Source organism: Lathyrus oleraceus, chromosome 1, assembly GCF_024323335.1.
Source record: "Lathyrus oleraceus cultivar Zhongwan6 chromosome 1, CAAS_Psat_ZW6_1.0, whole genome shotgun sequence".
Taxonomy (NCBI): Eukaryota; Viridiplantae; Streptophyta; class Magnoliopsida; order Fabales; family Fabaceae; genus Lathyrus; species Lathyrus oleraceus.
Window position 1 is genome coordinate 160,507,386 of NC_066579.1, and position 23,508 is coordinate 160,530,893.

General features: G+C 35.0%; 2 protein-coding genes across 2 annotated transcripts; both read right to left on the reverse strand.

Moving 5' to 3' along the window:
• Nucleotides 1-346: 346 nt before the first annotated feature.
• On the reverse strand, nucleotides 347-1,491 carry LOC127124309 ((-)-isopiperitenol/(-)-carveol dehydrogenase, mitochondrial). Its single transcript, XM_051054150.1, has 2 exons — nucleotides 1,170-1,491; nucleotides 347-1,052 (listed from the first exon to the last, which is right to left on the reverse strand). The coding sequence occupies exons 1-2, from the start codon at nucleotides 1,440-1,442 to the stop codon at nucleotides 528-530; spliced, it is 798 nt and encodes a 265-aa protein (XP_050910107.1). The 5' UTR covers nucleotides 1,443-1,491; the 3' UTR covers nucleotides 347-527.
• Nucleotides 1,492-18,125: 16,634 nt separating this feature from the next.
• On the reverse strand, nucleotides 18,126-20,119 carry LOC127124325 ((+)-cis,cis-nepetalactol synthase NEPS3). Its single transcript, XM_051054151.1, has 2 exons — nucleotides 19,847-20,119; nucleotides 18,126-18,443 (listed from the first exon to the last, which is right to left on the reverse strand). Exons 1-2 carry the CDS (start codon nucleotides 20,117-20,119, stop codon nucleotides 18,435-18,437), a joined length of 282 nt encoding a protein of 93 aa, XP_050910108.1. The 3' UTR covers nucleotides 18,126-18,434.
• Nucleotides 20,120-23,508: the final 3,389 nt, after the last annotated feature.

A 23,508-nucleotide genomic window follows, 5' to 3' on the forward strand; every position in this document is an offset into this window, starting at 1 on the left:
CTAGCCCATAATCCAACATTTCACGAGACAACTAAACCTATAGAAATAAATTACTACATGATCATTAGAAAGAAAATAAATCACGGACATGATCAAACTTTTCTTCGTATCTTCTACTTCTCAAGTGGCAGATTATGTCTGGCCTTTAGTTTCACAGTCTAACAATGCACTGATAATGTATTAAACTTAATCTAAGAATGAAAAAGGACCTTTTTAATCCGTGGAGTCTTATGAGAGTGCTTAGAAATATTAAAGCACTTAAGGGTAGTAAACTCATGAATTTAAAGAGAAGTCTCCACATTAGAATGTTCATATAAAGTTATAAACCATAGTAATATTAATTATAAAACAAAATTTCAATATTTTCATGCTCTTTTTTATCTTTGTACCTGTACACCTCTACTTTTATACAAATCTCTTCTTATTTATACTTCTCAAACTCACAACGTTTTAATACTCAATTGACAATGTTAAATATGAAAAACAATCTTAATATTCTCAACATTTTATTACTCATGCACAAATCACTATTTTCCATAAACAAGTCCACCATCAACCCTAAGATCAAGACCAGTAATAAACTCAGCCTCGTTAGAAACCAAAAACAACACAGCATTTGCCACGTGTTTTGGTGTGAGCAGCACTCCCTCGAGCCTCGCTACGTTTTTATAAACCTCTTGTGCATTCTCTTCACTCATCTTCAACAATTTACAAGTCATAGGTGTTGCCAATCCATTCGGCGAGACAGAGTTCACTCTTATCCCATGCGTTGCTAGTTGCACGCTAGCCGCGCGCATTAGTCCTAACACTGCATGCTTTGACATTATATAATCTGTTGAACGCGAGCCTCCATGGCTACCGGAAGTGCTCCCGGTACACACGATGCTACCCCTCACACGCTGTTCCACCATTGCACGCGCTGCGTGCTTTACACACAACGCCATTCCTCGAACATTGACAGCTAATAAACGATCAAGTTTGGACATGTCAAGTTCCATCAGTGTTTGATTAGTTGAATTAATGATTCCAGCATTGCTGAACATTATATCAATCTGTTACGAAAGTAACAAAATTTTACATCGTGAGTACATAACTATTAATCTAGTAGATTAATCATTTATAACTAAAGAAAAAATATAGTTAAATTAAATTATAAAAAAAGGATGAACCTGTCCATAAGTATTAACGGTTGATTGAATGAGACTTTGAACTTGATCTTCATCTGTCACGTCACAATGAACATATATGCACCTTTGATCCCCGATCGACGCGGCTACTTGTTCACCAAGCGCATCTTGGATATCGGCGATCACAACCACATGTGTGCCTTCGTTAGCAAAGACACGCGCTGTGGTTTCACCGATACCACTAGCACCTCCGGTTACTATGGCTATTTTTCCAGATAATTTGAGACTAGTGTTTGTGGAAGGAGTTTCTGCCATGTTTGGATGCAGATGCAGTTGAATCTAAATGTACAACCTATTAATATAGATTATGATTTATTTATAAAGATGCTATAAGTAATTAGTTACAAGCAAATTTTGTCTCATATGTAATTTAGTATTATTTTACAAGTTTTTGGGGGTTGATGTAGTACCAATTGTTTGTTTGTCGTGTACTGTGTACAGAGTTGACCAAAGGAGTAGTAGGTGAACGGTGATGGTAGTGGAAGTGGATCATATATTTAAATATGCAATTTGTGTTTGGATTTACATTTAAAGTTGCTTTGTTTCTCTGCCCATGAAAGGTGTGGAATATGACAGGTTTGTTGTCTATAAATAATTTACATATTATAACTTATTATTAAAACCAATTTTTATAATCAGATTTAATTTTTGTAAAATGATTATAAATTCGTTATTAATCGATTATATTCATAAGTAATTTTATAATTAGTTTTAATTAGTTTCTTTTAAAATTATTTTTTTCAAGAAGCTTTTTATTTTAAAAAATAATCTTTTTTATTTAAAAAAGTATATTTATTTTCAAAAATAAAAAATCGTTTTTATTTTATTTCAACTTTTTTTTTCAAAAAAAAACATTCTTTTTTGAAAGAAAATTAACCTTTTTTTTCATTTTTTTATACAGAAAAAAAAAATATATATATATATATATATATATATATATATATATATTATTTTCAAAATAAAAAAATTTAAAAAATAATAATTATTTTATTTTTATTTTCAAAAGGAAAAAAGGTTTTTTTAAATATTTTTTAAAAAGACATTAATTTGATTTTTATTTTAAATATGAGTATCTAAAATATAAATTTAATTAAAACTATAATGATGAGTAACCGATTTTTAATAACTGAATTTGGATATAAACATAAATAATTAATTAATTTGAGCACCCGTAAATTATTACTTTTCATAATAAAATATATATTTTAAGAAAACATATTTAATAAAAGTGTAATTTTTAAGAGTTGTAAATTATTTTTATTATTTTATTTTTTAATTAACAAAATATACACCTGTTCTAGTCATGCGCAAGGTCCAAGGGCAGATATCAAGTGGAATGGCGCAATATAAAAATACTTCCATTCGGGCTAGAAACAAACAATTCCTCCAGTGTATCAATCACAGTTCAATTTAATCAAATACTTACAATATGTATCATTCACAATTAATTTTAACCACATTTAATATATAAATATAAAAAATATTTAAATTCATTATCACTCTCGTATAATTTCTTGCATTACAATATTAACCTCCCATATTCACCTTATTCCATCCTATTAAAAATATTACTCCACATGAGACATTATTCCACCACTTCATCTTTTAATTCTAATTCCTGACAGAACAAACCATTCTAAAATATTTTCTATATTTCACATTTATAATACTAAGAATGCGTCATAACTAATAACCAATTAGAGAACATTAAAAAAATGCGATAAATATAGAAAAAAAAGTTGTTCCATTCTAAAAACCAAAATCTAAGACTCATTTCCTGAATGATTTAAAATAACAGAACCAAAACATTAATTTAGTAAAAACTAAAAGAAATAAAGCCTAAGGTTGTGGCATTGCATTGTCTACGACTCTGCATAAATCATTTGGAACAAATCCACCATCAACCCTAAGATCAAGACCAGTAATAAACTCAGCTTCATTAAAAACCAAAACATTACTTTTTCAAGAATTTTTTAATTTTAAAAAAATCTATTTTTTCTAAAAATAATAATAATTTTCAAAAATAAAAAATCGTATTATTTTATTCAAAAAAGATCATCTTTTTTACTTTATGAAAAAAATTAAACTTTTTTTCAGTTTTTTTATATACAGAAAAATACATATATTTTAATTTTTACAAAATAAAAAAATATTTAAAAAAAGTATTTTTATTTACAGAAGGAAAAAAAGTTTTTTTTCAATTTTTATAAAAAAAAGACTAATTTAATTTTTATTTTAAATATGAATGTCCAAAATATAGGTTTGATTAAAACTATAATAATAATTAATCGATTTTTAATAATCGAATTTAAATATAAATAATTTAAATAATCCATTAATTTGAACACTCGTAAATTGTGATTTTTTTAAAAAATAATCATTTAAAAAAAATCGAAAATAACAAATAATAAAAAAAACTAAAATAACAATTCTTAGAAGAGGATGCGCCAGATGAATTGACGCATCCCCTAAGCAAACAAAGGAGGCGCCAATAGCACTGACGCATGCATTGGGCTCCTCATGAGGAGACGCCAATGCTATTGGCGCATGCATTGACCCTCATGAGGAGGCGCCAAAGCCCTTGGCGCCTTAGTGTTGACTTAAGTACATGCGTCAATGCCTCTGGCGCCTGTATGTCATGTCATGTTGGGCGTCAGCCCTCTTGGCGCATGCATTTTATGTCCACTCTATATATATGTCACGCCTTGGATGCACTATTTTTCACACAAAATCATCTCATACTACCATATTTTCTCTAATTCAACCCACTCACCTTCAAGTTTTTGTGTTTTAACAATGTGTGCATACATTCAGAAACGAAATACTGATGTAATATTTTCCGTCGTTGCGGCTCCGATACAGATTCAACTTTGGAACACAAATACGTTTGAACATCTTAATCGGACGTTGTACAGTTGGATAGAGGGAGAAATTTGAGAGGGTGAAAGGATTAGAAGAATACAATGGTTTGTGTCCACGTTCAACCAAAATGGAGAAGTGCACGAATGGATGGATATTAAGACCGACCAAGACGCTCGTAGGATGATGCATTACATGTTTAAAATGGTTTTGATGGTTGTAATCGCATAGTTCTTGTATTCTAGTTGTTTTAATTTTTTGTGTTACTATTTATGTAATAGTACTTTCGTCACAGACGTCTAATATGAAATAAAATTAGTTTTTCATATATTGCAATAGAGGTATATGTGAATTTATTTGGTTGTGCTCGTTCCAACACTAGGACAATTATTACAATTGTGACCTGGCTGACGGCATGAACTACATAGTCTAACCATTTTGTTCGTCGTATCCATTTCGGTTCGAATCCGGGTGCTGTTTGGGAGACCCTTTTTCTTCCTTCGCATAACTTCGTTGTGCCAGACGATGTCCCATTAATATTCTAGCCAATAATCCTCTTTTGCCACTACGAAAAAAACTAATTTTATAAACATTTGAAAGACTGACGACTTTGTAAACTTCAGATAGCAAGTAGGATGGATCCCTTCGAACCTTTGAGCATGCCGCAATGACATGGGAGCAGGGCATACGAAAGGCTTGGAACTTTCCGCAGTCGCACCAACCTCTATCTAGTTCGACTATGTATTGGCCCATCAGCATGCCCTCATTGTGATCTATGAACTCCGTAACCACGTGTGTGTTTGCTTTGGCAACTTCATGTCTAATGAATTTCATTGAAGCATCACTAAACAACTGTCCAGATTGCAACACTGAACTCAATTTTGAGCGTCTGGTTTCAAACAACGCCCATAGCCTGAAATATGTTGCCTGCACCAAAGCGGTTATAGGTAGGTTACGAATGCCTTTGAAGACATAGTTAATTGATTCCACAAGATTTGTTTTCATGTGGCCCTAACATTGACTGTTATCGTATGCCCTAGTCCACTTCTCCAATGGAATACTATCGATCCACCGTACTGTATCTTTGTTTGACAATCTTATTTCTTTGCGGTAGTGCTTGAAATTAGGTTCTAATAATGCGTAACCTGCATTGACAACCTTCTTCCGCAACGTCTTATCTTTGATTTCCCGCATGAAATTCTGAGCAATATGTCTAATACAGAACACTTGCGTCGAAGGAGGATTTTTCCAGCCATTATCAATGTTATTATATGCACTGATGATTGAAGGGTTTCTATCGGAGATCAAACATAAGTTAGGCTGAGGTGCAACGTGCAATCGGAGATTTCTTAGGAAAAAACTTCATCCCTCAGCAGTCTCCCCTTCAACTAGGGCAAAGGCGATTGGAAAAATGTTGTTGTTCACATCTTGTGCCACTGCCATCAGTAACGTTCCTTTGTATTCCCGTACAACCATGTACCATCAATTTGTATAATTGGTTTACAGAAAGAAAAACCTATGATGCATGGTTGATACGCCCAGAAGAGACGGTGGCATATTCCATTTCCAACAGCACACGTCTCGTCTGGTGTATACGCGGGCAATGTTTCCAACTTGACAATTGTCCCAGGAGCATATTATTTAGAGCCAACAAGTATTTTGGAAGTTGTTTGTAAGACTCCTCCCAATTGACAAACACTTCTTCAACAGCCTTTGTCCTAGCTATCCATGTCTTCCTATATGATGGAGTGTACTCGTACTCTGCCCTAATATGCGAAATTATTGTACTCATCTTTAACAACGGATTATCGCCAATGACAGACAATATTTCATCGCATATTAGCTGAGAGCTTAATTTACGATGATCCTGCATTGGGTTTGTCAGCATGCATGTGTGATCTGGACCCATTGATCCAATCTCCCAAGACTCGCTCCTCTTCCGGTACGAAACTGACAACCTAAAAAGGCAGTGCTCATTCGGACAATAAATTTTATACCTCAATGAGTTAGTTCTGTCAACTCTGAAATGAGCTAATAGTTGCATGTGGAATTTCTTAATGGCTTTTAAATATTCCTCTTTTGTGCGAAATGTGTCTCCTTGTTTCAAAGATCAGTGCATTTGCGCATAAGGATTGTACCATATATCTGATGAAGGTTCATCGAAACCCAAATTCAACCTTGTCATGGGTTGGGGTGGACAATATACATGACTTACTGGTATTGGCTCCTCTTCCTCATCAGCGTTCACCATTGAATCAACCATGATCTCACTTCTTCTTCTTCGTCATCTGGAACATTCACCTCAGCTTATTCGTCACACAAAACACTTGTGACTGATCAATGAACTGATACACTTGTTGTTGATATGGTAATATATACAACTCTATATCATTGTAACCAGATTGTTCGTGACTGACAAACATATGCTGAACATCGTCATCATCTCGAATCTTCTTCTGATAAAACTTCACCTGGTTTTCTGCAAACCAAACCAGATTTTTATAGATGATTTGACCCACATTACTGCACTGCAATTTCTTTTCTATTATTTGTTTCAGATGTGAAAATTTTGATCGTCGATTTATTGTAAACTGAGTTACCTCCGTGTTTCAAAAACAAAAACCGAACAACTTATGATCAAATATTTCACCTTTGATATGGGCATTGATCATGTAATGTTGTGTGGAAGACATTTTTTATAAATCTAACTTTATTTTCTTTACTGAAATTGAATGCATTTCTAAGTTATTCATCTACACAACCTAATATTCCTAACAGGCGCCCATTCCCTAGGAGCCATAAAGCAACATGGGCGCCAAGAGGAAGGGTGTCCCTTCAATCCAATTAAACTAATGCGCCAAGAGGAAGGGCGCTGTTAGGGACCAATTAGTATTACTTTTTATATCATTTTATTGGTCCCTTTTACCAAGTTTTCATGTAATTACACACTTTTATTCTCACTATTTTGTATAAATGCAATTAGGTTTAATTTATTTTGTTTTGAATAGTTATTTCACATATTTGTTAGTTTTGTAGAATTTTTGGTTAAGAAGGCTTTGGATTGCAACACCACACTTTGGAGGAAGCTTGCCAAACAAGGAAGCTGGAGAAGCAACAGTTCGCGCCGCGAACTACCTTCGCGCCGCGAAGGCTGCGAATCCAGCAAGCTGACTGAGGGTCAAAAGTGCTGTTTTGCAGGAAAAGTTTATTGCCATTTTGATGTCTGCCTGGGAATTTCTTTTCTGCTGGAGATGACAATGACCAATTAGGGAAATGTCAACCTTTTATGTTAGAAACAAATACATTATGCTAGGGCATTAAAAAAGATACATTATTATTAATCATTGAGAGATTGATATTGAGAGCTTTTTGTAAGAGAGAAAAACAAAGTTTTTCTTCTTTAACTTTCTGCTTTGAACAATGATGATGAGGAGCTAAACTCCCCTTTGTCAAGATTGGAGGTAGTAGCTATTCTCATATGTTTATGTATTCCATTTGATTTATATATATGATAAAGATTGTTGATGTATTGAATACTGTTTTTGCCCTAAGTTGAAAACCAGATTTGAGTAGTTGTCGAGAGAGATTATTTGAGTCTTGACATAAAACAGATTTTCAAGTAGTGAATAAGTTGTAGAGATAGATTTATTCATTGCTCTTCTTTGGTATTAAACATTAAAGATTGCTATATTGACAGTTAGGTGGAGAGATCGTCTAAGGATCAATATAGTGATTATCACAATATCATTTAGACATAAATGACTTTGAGAGGATACTTGAACATCATCAATAATCTTAAATCTATATAGTTATCATAAGGAAGCATAAACATTTGAAATAGTGAACTCCAATCTTGCCAAGCTTTTACATTAGATTAAAACCATTTTACTTTTTAGTGACATTTACTCACAAGATAACTTTCCAACCAAAACAACCTTGTTACTTTCTAAACTTACAACATTTGGATTTTAGAACGGCGGTAATATCAACCAATCTCTGTGGATACGATATAAAAATATTTGCCGAAGATATACTTTTCAACAGGCGCCTCTTCCTTGCATGTGACTAATCACATGCAGGCGCCAAGAGGAAGTACGCCTATTCCTTGCATGTGATTCTTCACATGCATGCGTCTAAGACAAAGGCTAATCTACTTTTGTCATTGCATAGTCTACTTTTATCATTGCATGACACCAATCCCATGCTTCGTAGGTTGCAAACCTACTAACTCATTCATCTATAAATAGCATTTCATATCACAATATCAAATCATCTCCAACACTACTCATCTATAGTCTTTCTTTGCCATACTATTTCTCTGCCGCACTCAAGCTCTGCAACATCAAATTATGTCTATGCTAACTATGGGTGATGAACACAAAGGAACACTCGAGAATATCTCGACATTTGTATGTTATCACTCTCTTTTTACTTATTCCGTTTTTAAGTCGTATACCTTTGTTATCTATGTTTGTATTATGTATTTCTTCTTCTTATTGTATTTCTTACGTATTTGTTATTAGGATCCGAAGTGTTTTAGATGTTGTGTACATGAAACTGTACCCCACGATCCTTTAATAGAACCATATATTAGAGGATGTGGATTTGGAAATCTCCTCAACATTGTTTCGTACTCGGTGGACTACAAGTTCATTCTTGCTTTGTTGGAGCGGTGGAGACCCGAGACCCACACATTTCACCTTCTGATTGGTGAGTGTACCGTCACACTTGAGGACATGTACATGTTGTTGGGTGCCCCTTTGTTAGATGACGAAACTGAGGGAGAGACATCCGGTCAAGCAAGGGGGCAAGGTATAAATTTAAAATACCTTAAACAATATTATGCCAGTATAGTATTGTCCGAAGATTCAACCGAGTACGAGAAATAATTAAGGCTCAGTGTTATATTATGATTTTATTTGGTAATTTTTTGTTTCCAAAAAGTACAGGTAATTCAGTAAATATTATGTATTTACCTTTGTTACGCAACATTAATAAGCTAAGCACATATAGTTGGGGTTCAGCTGTGTTGGCCCATCTATATAGTGCAATGTGTAAAACTGCAAAAAAGAATACCTGTACTTTTTTTTCATGTGCGTATTTGCTACAAGCTTGGGATTGGTCAAGAATGTCGTCGCTCGCCCTGATAAACGAGAACCCATTTGTGTTCCCGTTTGCAACTAAGTAAGTCTAACACTTTACCATTTAGTTAATTATATTTTATATTATAATTAACAGTAAATAATAATTTTCACTTTTTTTTATCTAATGTGGTCAGTAAGGGGGATGAACTACAATAGGTGTCCCAAACACGCTATTGTAGTCTATCGCAATCTATTGGACCACATTGGACATGACGATGTAATACTCCTACACAACTATATTTTAATTTAAAAATACTTATCAAATTATTTTTCATTTAATCGTTTCGTATTGTTTTACAATTTATCTGGAGGCCATATCTGAGTCTGGATAATAATCTGAACCATGACGATGTTGCAGTTTGGACAACGAAGACATCAATTATCCGATTCACTGCGGTGGAAATGCACTAGAGTGACCGGGTCAAATTGCAGTTCGGAATGCTACAACAGATTCCAGAACTTCCTACGTGTTTGGGGAATTGGCATCAAAAAAGGGTTGATGCACAATGGGATTATTCTGATTGGAGAGACTTTACAAAGGAGATGTGTCATCAATAAAGGAATCGACGACAACACATCTTAAACGAACCAAACTGAAGGAGAATTGCCATCCAAGGCGCAACAGAATTTAAAACTTTCTCCATTTAGTGATCCTTACGAATGGGCATGATCAATGATAGAATCGTTACCTCTTGTGGCGATCACGAACGTTGAACGATGACAACGTCTCTACTCAGTCCACACAAATGAATTCCTTCAATCTCAGTGCTAGCTGCTACGAATGAAGGCTTTGAGTGAGAGAGAGAGAAACGAAATTGCAAGCCTTACAATGCTTCTACCCAAGGGTTCTATTTATAGAACCACTTGTGTGGGCTTCAAGCTAAAAAAGCCCACTTAAGTGTATCTGACCCATATCTCATAATATGCCAAAATCACTTAAGTATTTGGTACCTTACCATATTTCATATTCTACTTAAGTACACCGTACCTTACGATGTTCTATAATTCACTTAAGGAAACCGTACATTACAATATTCCTTAATTACTCTATCTCTCATCAATCCGTCCTTTGTGTGTGACCCTATAGGTTTTCACGGTGTTGGCAATTATATTAAATCACGTATTTAATATAATAAACAGTGAGCGGTATCTAGCAACACATCACTGCTACCCAAGACACGAAAATGTCATGTGATCTGACAAGTCCTTCTGTGATAATAATTATGTGTATAATTATCCCTTTGCCCTTATGTCTATATTGAACACAAGGCATAGACTGTGTCATCCTTGTCCAGTTCAATATTGGGCCGATAGACATTTATCCTGTTACGCAGGATGGGCAAATTCCATCTAGGTCACTCATGTCCCTCAGCATGCTTCGTGGAGTACCCATCAACTGTCTTTATGGTTATCCAGTTACGGACAATGTTGGATCAGCAATAAAGCACTCGACTTTACATCTAGGGTCCATAGTGGTTTCAGGTCGAAGAGTGGTATACACCATTATCACCATGAGAATAACTTATGACACTTTGCATAACATTCTATATAGTATTCTCATAGCGGGTCAATCCAGTATAAATATTACTCTTAATATTCATACCTATGTTTAAGACTTGATAACTCTTTATCCATGATCCATGAGATGTGATCATCAGTCTACAAACATAATAGTCTTAATGCTTTAATGTTATCCCACTTCACAATAAAGCTCGACTACGGATACTTTAAGAATAGTGTCGTTATGTTTAATGTGATCTCATGATTAAGTCATACTTGATACATTAAACGAACTAGCTATTATAGGGACTTTATTAAACAAACATAATAAATAAAAAGCCTTTTATTATTAATAAATAATTCGATACAAGTACCAAAAGTATTGGCCTCTAGGGCTTACACCAACAATCTCCCACTAGCACTAGAGCCAATCAGGCATACCCCTAATGCCCATTGATCTAGTATGGCCATCATGCTTCTGCTGCGCAAGAGGCTTTGTCAGTGGGTCAACAATATTGTCAAGTGTAGGTACTTTGCATATTTTCACATATCCTCTATCTATTATCTCTTGAATGAGGTGATAATGCCTAAGTATGTGTTTGGATCGTTGGTGAGATCTAGGCTCCTTAGCTTGTGAGATAGCACCATTGTTATCATAATAGAGACCAATGGGATCCACAATGCTAGGAACTATGTCAAGTTCACTAATGAACTTTTTGATCCAAACAACTTCCTTTGCTGCACTTGAGGCAGCAATATACTCGGCCTCGGTTGTAGAATCAGCAACTGTATCTTTCTTTGAACTTTTCCAGCTCACAGCACCACCATTTAAGCAAAACACATAACCAGATTGCGATCTAAAGTCATCCTTATCTGTCTAGAAGCCGGCATCGGTGTATCCAATTATAGTCAACTCTTCCTGACCTCCATATATCAAGAATGAGTCCTTAGTCCTTCTTAAGTACTTAAGGATATTCTTGACAGGTACCCAATGGGCATCACCAGGATCAGATTGGTACCTACTCGTTGCACTTAAAGCATACGAGACATCTGGTCGAGTACATAACATGGCATACATGATAGATCCTATTGCAGATGCATATGGAATCTTATTCATGCGATCCCTTTCTTCCTTAGTTGAAGGGGATTGTGTTTTTGATAGACACAAGCCATGTTGCATAGGTATGAATCCTTTCTTGGAATCATGCATGTTAAAGCGTCTCAACACTTTGTCTATGTACGTACTCTGACTTAGGCCAATCAGTTTTTGTGATCTATCTCTATAGATTCTGATTCCTAATATATAGGTTGCTTCACCTAGGTCCTTCATAGAAAAGCATTTCCCCAACCAAGACTTTACTTGTTGCAGGGTAGGGACATCGTTTCCAATGAGTAATATGTCATCTACATATAATACCAGGAACACGATCATGCTCCCACTAACCTTCTTGTAGACACAAGGCTCATCTTCGTTCTTGATGAATCCATATTGTTTTACTGTTTCATCAAAATGAAGATTCCAGCTTCTGGAAGCTTGCTTCAATCCATAGATTGACCTTTGTAACTTACATATCTTTTGGGCTTCTTCTGGTATGTCAAACCCTTTAGGTTGTGTCATGTACACATCCTCAAGAAGATTCCCATTAAGGAAAGCAGTTTTGATATCCATCTGCCATATTTCATAATCATGATATGCAGCGATAGCAAGTAAAATCCGAACAGATTTAAGTATTGCAACTGGTGAAAAGGTTTCATCATAGTCAACCCCATGAATTTGTTTATATCCTTTTGCAACTAGTCTTGCCTTATAGGTATGTACTTTACCATCCATGTCAGTCTTCTTTTTGAAGACCCACTTGCATCCTATAGGGTTAACTCCTATAGGAGGCTCTACCAAGGTCCAAACTTGGTTTGTGTACATGGAATCCATTTCAGATTTCATGGCTTCTAGCCACTTCTCAGACTCAGGACCAGTTATGGCCTCTTGGTAGGTCACAGGCTCATCTTGATCCATGAGTAATACATCACCTTGATCAGTTATGATATATCCATATCTCTCAGGTAGGTGACGTATCCTGCTTGACCTACGCTGGTCTTGTTCTACTTGAGCAGGTTGCTCTTCCACAACCACTTGTGTTTCCTGCTCTAGTTTTTCCATAGGTGTATCGATGCTTTGTGATTCTTGAATTTCTTCAAGCTCTACTTTCCTCCCACTGATTCCTTTGGAGATTAAATCCTTTTCTAGGAAAACTCCAGTTCGAGCGACAAACACTTTGCCCTCAGAAGGATTGTAGAAATAACACCCTCTTGTTTCTTTAGGATATCCCACAAATAAGCATTTGTCAGATTTTGGGCTCAAGCTTAGTTGAAATTTGTCGTTTCACATAAACTTCGCAACCCCAAATATTCATGTAAGACATATGTGGTTTCTTACCACTCCATATCTCATATGGTGTCTTCTCAACCTTTTTGGATGGAACACGCTTAAGTGTGTAAGCTGCTGTTAATAGTGCATGTCCCCAAAAGGAGTTTGGAAGATCGGCGTGACTCATCATGGATCGGACCTTGTCTAACAGGGTTCGATTTCTTCTCTCAGATACACCATTCCATTGGGGTGTTCCAGGAGGAGTGAGTTGGGTTAGGATCCCACACTCTTTCAGATGGTCATCAAACTCTAGGCTTAAATACTCACCACCTCGATCTGATCGAAGAGTTTTAATATTCTTACCTAGTTGGTTTTGTACTTCATTCTTGAATTCCTTGAACTTTTCAAAGGACTCTGATTTGTGTTTCATTAAATACACATAACCATATCTACTGAAATCATCAGTGAATGTGATGAAGTACTGAAAACCTCCTCTGGCTGGTATGTTCAGTGGTCCACATTCATCAGTATGTATGAGGGCCAAAAGATCATTAGCTCTTTCACATTTTCCTGTGAATGGAGACTTTGTCATCTTTCCAATTAAACAAGATCTGCATGTCTCATATGATTCATAATCAAAAGAGTATAAGAGTCCATCTTTATGGAGTTTGGAAATGCGTTTCTCATTTATGTGGCCTAATCGACAATGCCAAAGGTAAGTTGGATTTAACTCTTTAGGTTTCATCCTTTTAGTATTAATGTTATAAATAGGCATTTCAAGATCAAGGACATATAGTCCATTGTTCATTTGTGCAGTAGCAAAGAATATATCATTCAAATAAATTGAGCAACAATTATTCTTTATTATAAATGAAAAACCAAACTTGTCCAAACAAGAAATGGAAATAATATTCCTGCTAATTGCAGGTACATAATAACAGTTCTCTAACTGAATTATTAAACCACTAGGTAAAGTAAATACATAAGTTCCTACGGCTAAGGCAGCAACCTTTGCTCCATTGCCAACTCGTAGGTCGACTTCACCTTTTGCCAAATCTCTACTCCTTTTTAGTCCATGCACATTTGTACAAATGTGAGAACCGCATCCAGTATCTAATACCCATGATGCAGAAGTAGATAAATTAATTTCAATAACAAAAATACCTAAAGTTGAAGTCTCTACTCCATTCTTCCTATCTTCCAGGTACTTTGGGCAGTTCCTCTTCCAGTGTCCGGTCTTACCGCAATGGAAGCAGGTGCCTTCTTTTTCTATGCCTCCACTAGGCTTCAAAGCAGCAATAGTGGGTTTGGGTTTGACAACTTCCTTGTCTTTCCCTTTATCATGTTTGAGGACAATCCTCATGTTTCGGTACCAATCTAGAAAATTTGTCCCAGACAATTTTTCCTTCTCAAGGATTGATCGCAAGATGTTGTTAGAGGTGTTTGTTGTCATGGTAATCTACATAAGGATTAATGAAAATATAAGTATCATTGACATATTTAATTAGGCCTTTAATTAAATATGCTCCCACTATTTTACTCAAAACAAATGACCCTCATCATTTGATTCGGAAAATCCCGTTGGAAGATTTTCTAGTGGGTCGAAATCCATATTTTACTGCGTTCTAAGTCCGCGTAGGCGGATTACACAAAACTAGGTTATTTAGGTAGGAACTCCTTCCAGTTGTATCTCATACAACTCTCGAAAATTTCAGTTGGGTGAATAACTCCTTATTCCAATCCATCATATGGATCATTCCCAACTCTTACTTCTAAACATATATAATATTATTATAATTAAGTTTGACCCATCGTTTTAGCAGTTGGATATTACAATTATCCCGTCGCATCTTACCAATATAGAAAATGCACCTCGCGTAGGCGAAACCTACATTATCCGATACTAGTCTTGATGAGTGCTAAAACTTGGAAAGCAAACATATATAATATTATTATAATTTGTTTAGTTAAGTTTGACTCATTGTTTTAACAGTTGGATATTACAATTATCCCATTGCACCTTACTAATATAGAACATGCACCTCGCGTAGGCGAAACCTACATTATCCGATACTAGTCTTGATGAATGTTAAAACTTGGAAAGCATAAACTTAATATTTAATTTGAGGGAATTGCAATTTTTCTGATCTCACCGGCTTATTTATCATATAAATCGTCTCTCACATGCATCAACATACATTCACATGCATCAACATACATACATACATACATAATAAAACAGTTATGGCCCCTAGCGCAGTTGTTCTCCCAAGCCAATGAGAGAACCTAAGCTAACCTAATAACGATCTAAGCTTCCCCAAGCAAGATCTTCAAGGTTGTCCTCCTTTGGCACTGACTTCTTTGCTTTCTTCATAACATTACATTACATAAAAAAAATCGTTTTACATACGAGGGAGTGAGATGAGAAAAGAAGTTACATTGAGAGATTAAAAGAGAGGCACGACACGCAGGTCGTATTTTAAAACCCAAAACAAAATAAAGGAAAACTAAGGCCATAACCGATCACCACAAGACAATAATAAACACATTATTATTATTATTATCAATTTTAATTCTTTTAATCAATTAAAACCAAATTAAATCTCAACGACCGATCACATTACGTAGAGTTAGCCGAACGGGTGAATTTTGCCTTGCGTTAACCGGTTAACACTGTTGAAAAACTGTTAGAAAATTTTCTTTCTGTCTTGCGTTAACCAATTAACCAAAAGCGTTAACCGGTTAACACTGTTTGAAAATCTGTTCAAAATTTGTTTTCTGTCTTGCGTTAACCGGTTAACCAAATGCGTTAACCGGTTAACACTGTTTGAAAATCTTTTAGAAAACAGTATTCCGTCTTGCGTTAACCGGTTAACCATATGCGTTAACCGGTTAACACTGTTCGAAAAAGTGTTTAGAAAGCACAACTCTTGTGCAGTCACAACCCCAATCCCATAACTCTCTGACAACACAACCCTTGTGCCGTCACTAACCCTGATGCACCAATTTTAGACCGTCAAACACATCTCGATTGTTGATCCAGTATGATTGATCAATACGTCATTGCTTCACCATACTAATGTCGGATCAAGAAGCAAACGACCATTGATCGCTCAAAGGAAAACAACCATTGAGTGTTTGAATGAACGAAACAAGAACACTATATCATATATAATGTATTTTGCATCAGGATTACATATATCATATATATAACTTGATCGATCTTAATTTAATCTTTGATTCATTCTGTCTTTAATCGTATTAATACAGAAAATAAACAATTATCAAATTCATGGTTTCGTAAGTGGCTCTGATACCACTGAAGGAGAATTGCCATCCAAGGCGCAACGGAATTTAAAAATTTCTCCATTTAGTGATCCTTACGAATATGCATGATCAGTGATAGAATCGTTACCTCTTGTGGCGATCACGAACGTTGAACGATGACAACGTCTCTACTCAGTCCACACGAACGAATTCCTTCAATCTCAGTGCTAGCTGCTACGAATGAAGGCTTTGAGTGAGAGAGAGAGAGAGAGAGAAACGAAATTGCAAGCCTTACAATGCTTCTACCCAAGGGTTCTATTTATAGAACCACTTGTGTGGGCTTCAAGCTAAAAAAGCCCACTTAAGTGTATCTGGCCCATATCTCATAATATCCCAAAATCACTTAAGTATTTGGTACCTTACCATATTTCGTATTCTAAGTACACCGTACCTTACGATGTTCTATAATTCACTTAAGGAAACCGTACATTATAGTATTCCTTAATTACTCTATCTCTCATCAATCCGTCCTTTGTGTGTGACCCTATAGGTTTTCGTGGTGTTGGCAATTATATTAAATCACGTATTTAATATAATAAACAGCGAGCGGTATCTAGCAACAGATCACTACTACCCAAGACACGAAAATGTCATGTGATCTGACAAGTCCTTCTGTGATAATAATTATGTGTATAATTACCCCTTTGCCCTTATGTCTATATTGAACACAAGGCATAGACCATGTCATCCTTGTCCAATTCAATATTGGGCCCATAGACATTTATCCTGTTACGCAGGATGGGCAAATTCCATCTAGGTCACTCATGTCCCTTAGCATGCTTCGTGGAGTACCCATCAACTGTCTTTATGGTTATCCAGTTACGGACAACGTTGGATCAACAATAAAGCACTCGACTCTACATCTAGGGTCCATAGTGGTTTCAGGTCGAAGAGTGGTATACACCATTATCACCATGAGAATAACTTATGACAATTTGCATAACATTCTATATAGTATTCTCATAGCGGGTCAATCTAGTATAAATATTACTCTTAATATTCATACCTATGTTTAAGACTTGATAACTCTTTATCCATGATCCATGAGATGTGATCATCAGTCTACAAACATAATAGTCTTAATGCTTTAATGTTATCCCACTTCACAATAAAGCTCGACTACGGATACTTTAAGAATAATGTCCTTATGTTTAATGTGATCTCATGATTAAGTCATACTTGATACATTAAACGGACTAGCTATTCCAGGGACTTTATTAAACAAACATAATAAAGAAAAAGCCTTTTATTATTAATAAATAATTCGATACAAGTACCAAAAGTATTGGCCTCTAGGGCTTACACCAATAACATCCATGGTGCAAGACCGACTCAACAATATATGACATGGTTTAGGTTGGTAACAACTCAACAATTTGTATTTGAGTCGCGATATTTGATGGATCCACGCTAACTTGCTTCGTCATCGTATGCCCCACAACAATTCCTCACCCAACACCAATGTCAACCCATCCAAACCCAACAACCAACCTCACAACATTAACCTACCACATACACACAACAACCAAACCCTCAACCTCACAACTTGTTCATGCCATCCTTCTAACAACCAACCATCCATCCAACGTCACAATCCATTCATACCACCCACTCAAACACAAAACCAAGAATCAAACCTCGCAACCACAACCGTCTATATCCCAGATGATTCATATGGGTCACTTCATCGTAGCCCCCTCACCAATGACCACCCAAACATCCCATCACCATAACACCCAACCATTGTTTAACTATAGTACGCTCCAGGAACCATTGCTTCGTTTCCAAAACGATTCAATGTCCCAATTTGGGCAACTATACTGTCCCTAATCCACCCAACCCCAACGACCTAAATACGATGACATGGGCACCGAACTCCATTAGCAAACTCCGTTGGCCAGAACCCCTCCAGATATTGGGAACAAATGATGACACATCTCTCAAATATCGTTGGAGCTTCCGTCAGACCTTCCCACCAGCCATCGCTCGATCAGGTCAGCACACAAAGACCTCAAACACCTCAAGAAAATCGTGGGAGACCTCGGAGACAAACTAACGCACCTGGATGTGGAACAGATGAACGTTATAATCGAGCCGGTCATTAGTTTATTGTCAGTCCAATATAACCAATTATTATCACATCGATAAAAAAATTATATTATTCTTTTCTATTTAATAAATAAACAAAATTTAAAATTTAAAATTTTTTAAAAAAATAAATAATACAAGGGGTGTATGCGCCAGATGAATTGGCGCATACACCACATGCAACACTAAGGCGCCAGGGGCATTGACGCCTCCTCATGAGGGTCAATGCATGCGTCAATAGCATTGGCGCCTCCTCATGAGGAGCCCAATGCATGCGTCAGTGCTATTGATGCCTCCTTTGTTTGTTTAGGGATGCGTCAATTCATCTGACGCATCATCTTCTAAAAGTGATTATTTTGGTATTTTTTTGAATTATTTATTATTTTCGATTTTTTTATTTTAAAAAAACAGTTATTTTAAAAAAAAATCTGTAAATTGTTACTTGACGAAATTTTCAAGAGTTTAAATTTATTTTTATTATTTTATTTTTAATTAATAGAATATACACCTGTTCCAGTCATGGCCCCAGGGCAAATATCAAGTGGAAAGCTAGAAGCAAATAATTCTATCCTCCAGTGTATAAATCACAGTTTAATTTAATGAAATGCTTGATCCACACAACACAATGTATCACTCCCAAACCATTTTAATTACTGTTAATATATAAGAATAAAACACGTCTATTCAAATTTATTATCATTTTCATATAACTTATGATTCTTACATAACTTCAATATTAAAATTCTAATCAGATTGACCCCATTCTATCATATTAAAAGTATTACTCCACATGAGAAGTAATTCCACCACTCCATCTTCTAGTTCTAATTCGTGACATAACAACACCGTTCTAGTTCTAAAATATTTTCTATATTTCACATTTATACTACTAAGAGTGCGTCATAACTAATAGCCACTTAAAGTTGAAGAATTCCAACGTATGTTAAGTGCTCTAGAAATGTTTGATGAGTCTGAGATAAACCGTTGTAAGGAGTATACACCGTTGTAAGGAGTATACAGTTTAAGAGAGGAATTGTTAAATAAGTTAGTTTGATTTTTAGAATTATTTCTATTGTTTGTTTTTAATTCATTGTTTGTTGCTTTCAATTCCTATTTTCTCTCACACTTAGGATATGTTGTTAGTGTGTGAGGTAGTTTCCTATTTTCTAGGTAGTAAGTTGTATTGTTAAGTCTTGCACACACTTGAGATATGCTGTTAGTGTGTGAGGTAGTTTCCTATTTTTTAGGTAGTCAATTGTACTGCTAAGTCTATAAACTTGACCCTTTGAGTTTCTAATAAAGAACGCAAAACAAAACCATTTTTTCTGTGTTAACAAACCATAGAGTTTGTGAGAATATAAAAAATATCGACAAACCTGTCCATAAGTATTGACAGTTGTTTGAATGAGGTTTTGAACTTCATCCTCATTCGCAACATCACAATGGATAAAGGCGCACCTTTCATTACCGATGGACATAGCTACTTGATTGCCGAGTTCGTCTTGAATATCGGCGATCACAACTTTACGAACGCCTTCGTTTGCAAAGACATGAGCCGTGGCTTCGCCGATGCCACTGGCACCTCCGGTTACTATGGCTATTTTTCCAGCTAATCTGAGAGTAGTGTTTGCGGATGGAGCTTCTGCCATTTTGGATGCAAATATTGTTTAATCTAGTTGTGCCTATTATACTGTTAGTGAATGGTGATGAATGATGAAAGTGGAAAGTGGATCATATTAAAATATGAAAACTTCGTAGTTTTTGTGTTTGGACATAGCATATCGTGCTGCTTTGGATCTTTTCATGTGCTACACGTGAAATATGTAAGTCTTTGTAGTTAGGTTAGGATCTTGATTCAAGAAATTCAATCTAGGAAGTATTTTAAAAAGTTATCCATTTGTAACGTTATTCCCACATTTCTATAATAAATATCATATTTATAAAAAAATAATATTCATTTTAAAACTAAAATTAAAACCAACACTTACCGAATTTATACGTATGTTTTTATTTTCAAACATTATAAATAAATAAAAAATATTAAATGGTAAAATATAATAATCAATATTTATACTCTATAATACAACTTCATTTTATCACAATCTTTTTAAAAAGTTATTAATTATGAATTGCATTAAACAACAATCATTAACTAAATTATGAATTATATTAACTAATTTATTACACTCAGACTTTTTTTTTCTCAGTTCAAATTACTTTTTATTGTAAAAAAATATATTAACCAAATTACAAATAATATTAACCAAAATTTTATATACCACTAACCAAAGTAAAGTTGTTTTGCAGAAAAGAATATAAAGATTTGAAAAATCAAAATTATATATGTCATTATTCACTATATATGTGAATAGTGATATACGGTATATGTATAATATTTTAGTGTCAAAATAGCATTTTTGTTAAAATTAATATCACTTTTAACTTTTATTTGGCTTGCTAAAGGCTGAAAACAGCGGGCCTAAGGCTCAATTCAAAATTTAGTGAAGCTTTCTCGAGATGCATGCATTTAATCCTAATTATTCAAACATCTTTGTTATTAGATATGATCATACAACTCCACGTATCACACTCCAAGTTAGATGGTTGATTTCAAGTGTATGACATATATAAACCTAACCACACGCTGATTAAAGGGTGATCTTATTCTTACTCATAAAATAATTTTTTTGGATTTCACTAACTTGAATTTTAGAGTGCTAATCTTGCAGATCCTCCTCGCTCTGCTACATCGAGAGTTCTTGCCGCTACACTGAAAAAGCTTATTACTTCAATACCACATATTTCTTGTACCACCTCAGAACATTAACGTCGTATATGGGAATTAACTTCTAATTCACACGATTTTTCACATCAAATTCATCTAGTTCTAAAAACCACATCTCACTAACGACTAGCTTGCGCGATGATCGCGACTTTATGAGTCGATTGGGGTACTAACTGCAAGTGCACAGTTCTATCACGTAGTTTTAAAAGATATCGATCCCACAGGGACTTATGAATCGATATACCGTTTTCTAAGGTTACTTCGTAAAGCTAAGGCGGATGATACTTTGATTGTTTGGGGGAAAAGTTAAAACTAAAATAAGATCTAGGTTAAATATCAATTAAGTGGATATCGGTATATAGTTCGTCGTAATTAGGGAATCAAGTCGTCGTTGGTTTCTTGGTTTTAAAATAAATCTTTTCAGTGGACACCATTGATTAAAAGTCTTTTCTCAAACTCTCGCTCTGTTGAATAGACTATGACTTTATATTAACGCAGTTGTCACTTATTAGTTAAGTCCAAAATCACTTTTTGAAAACAATAGAATCTATAGAAACTCTTTTTAAGAAAATACTAATCGTTTAAACACCCCCCGTCTCAAACTCTCGCTCTGTTGACTTAGATTATATAATTAAGTTCAAATGCTTAACTCTCGTCCTCACATTTAACTTTTAAAAATACTTTTTGAAAAAGATTAGAATTTAATTAACTCTAAAAATTGCTTTCGCCCTGATCTAGAATTAATGTCCAATTTACACTGTCCAGTTAAAAACTCAAACTTTCGTTCTATTGATTTTAACTTCTTTAGTCTTTTACTCTCGTACAAAAACCTTGGTATTAAACCTGTAAATTGAGACCATAAAAAGAGTGATTTTATTTTTAAACGTAATTAAACCAACTTAGTTTTGATTCCTTCATTCCGCTTACTTTACATACCGATACCTAAATAAATTAGTCGGACATGCTAAACAGATCTAAACAATCATCATGCTTAAATAAATCAATCTCAGGCAAACAATATAAATAAACAATAATACAGGGCATATATAAATTCAAACAATAATTAAAGAACCTGAATAATTAATGGCAATCTTGAACACTCCACCACAGACCGGTTGGATTTGTTCTTGAATTCTTCAATCGGACAGGAAAATAAAAAGTGAAGGAATAAAAATCTAGGATCTAACGTAAGGTTAGATCCAGTAAAAGATACACAATAGTTTTCGGTGTAGAAACTATTGTGTGAAAAATTAATTAAGTGCTGAAAGATTGACTGGAAAATAAAATAAAAATTGCAAATAAAGTAAAAACTGTAAAAAGGTAATGCTGTAAAGTATGCTTGCACGGCCGGAAGAGAAAAAAAACGAAGAAGAAGTCTTTAGGGTTGGAAGGAAGTGATTATTTATACTAGTCTACTTTGTAACGGTTTCCAAAGCTTTCCGTGTAAAATCCTCACGTTCCAAGAGTCAAGCGAAATAATAGGCTTCAACGTGCCTCTGTTGCGTTTCTGAAGCCAAAAATATAGGAGAATGGTGTGACATCCGTCACACCATGTGTTACGCTCGTAACACAAGGCAGCAGGGCGTGATGCTCGTCACACCTTGTGTGGCGCTCGTCACAGGCTCATCGCTCATGGCTTGTATTTTTGGGCTGGGCTTTGGTGAAATTGCTTCTCTTCATTTCTTTTTGCACCTCATTTTCTTCCTTTTTCACTTATGCTTCAAATAAGCTACCTGAGATAAATAGAAGGAAAAATACCCAGTAGTATCGAATAAAATGAAATAAATTGAAGCGAATAATAATATAATTTAATTAAATCGAGTCCAAGAATGTGATATTATTTCATGTTATCAAACTCCCCCATACTTAGATCTTTGCTTGTCCTCAAGCAAGATACAGTCTAGAACTTGTTTTAAATTTTTAACCAGATGAAATTTCAAAACACACATCAATTCGTACTAGGTTGCAAGTAAACCTTGTTTAGAAATAACCTGAGTCTAATCTTGACATCAAGAACTACCGTTACAACATCCGGTAATCTTACCTCATGCAAACCAGTTCGAGTCATGCTATTATAACCAGCCTAGTTCTTTTTCTCTTATTTCACCCATTTTCATTCTAGCGAAATCACATTAAGCCCTTTATCGTTTCGCGCACATAGTGGAGTGACCGGTTAGTGATTCTGATCCCCTTTTTAGCTTGAAGATCTGGTACATTAGTCGGATAACTTCGTTTCTTGGTCCATTGCAAATT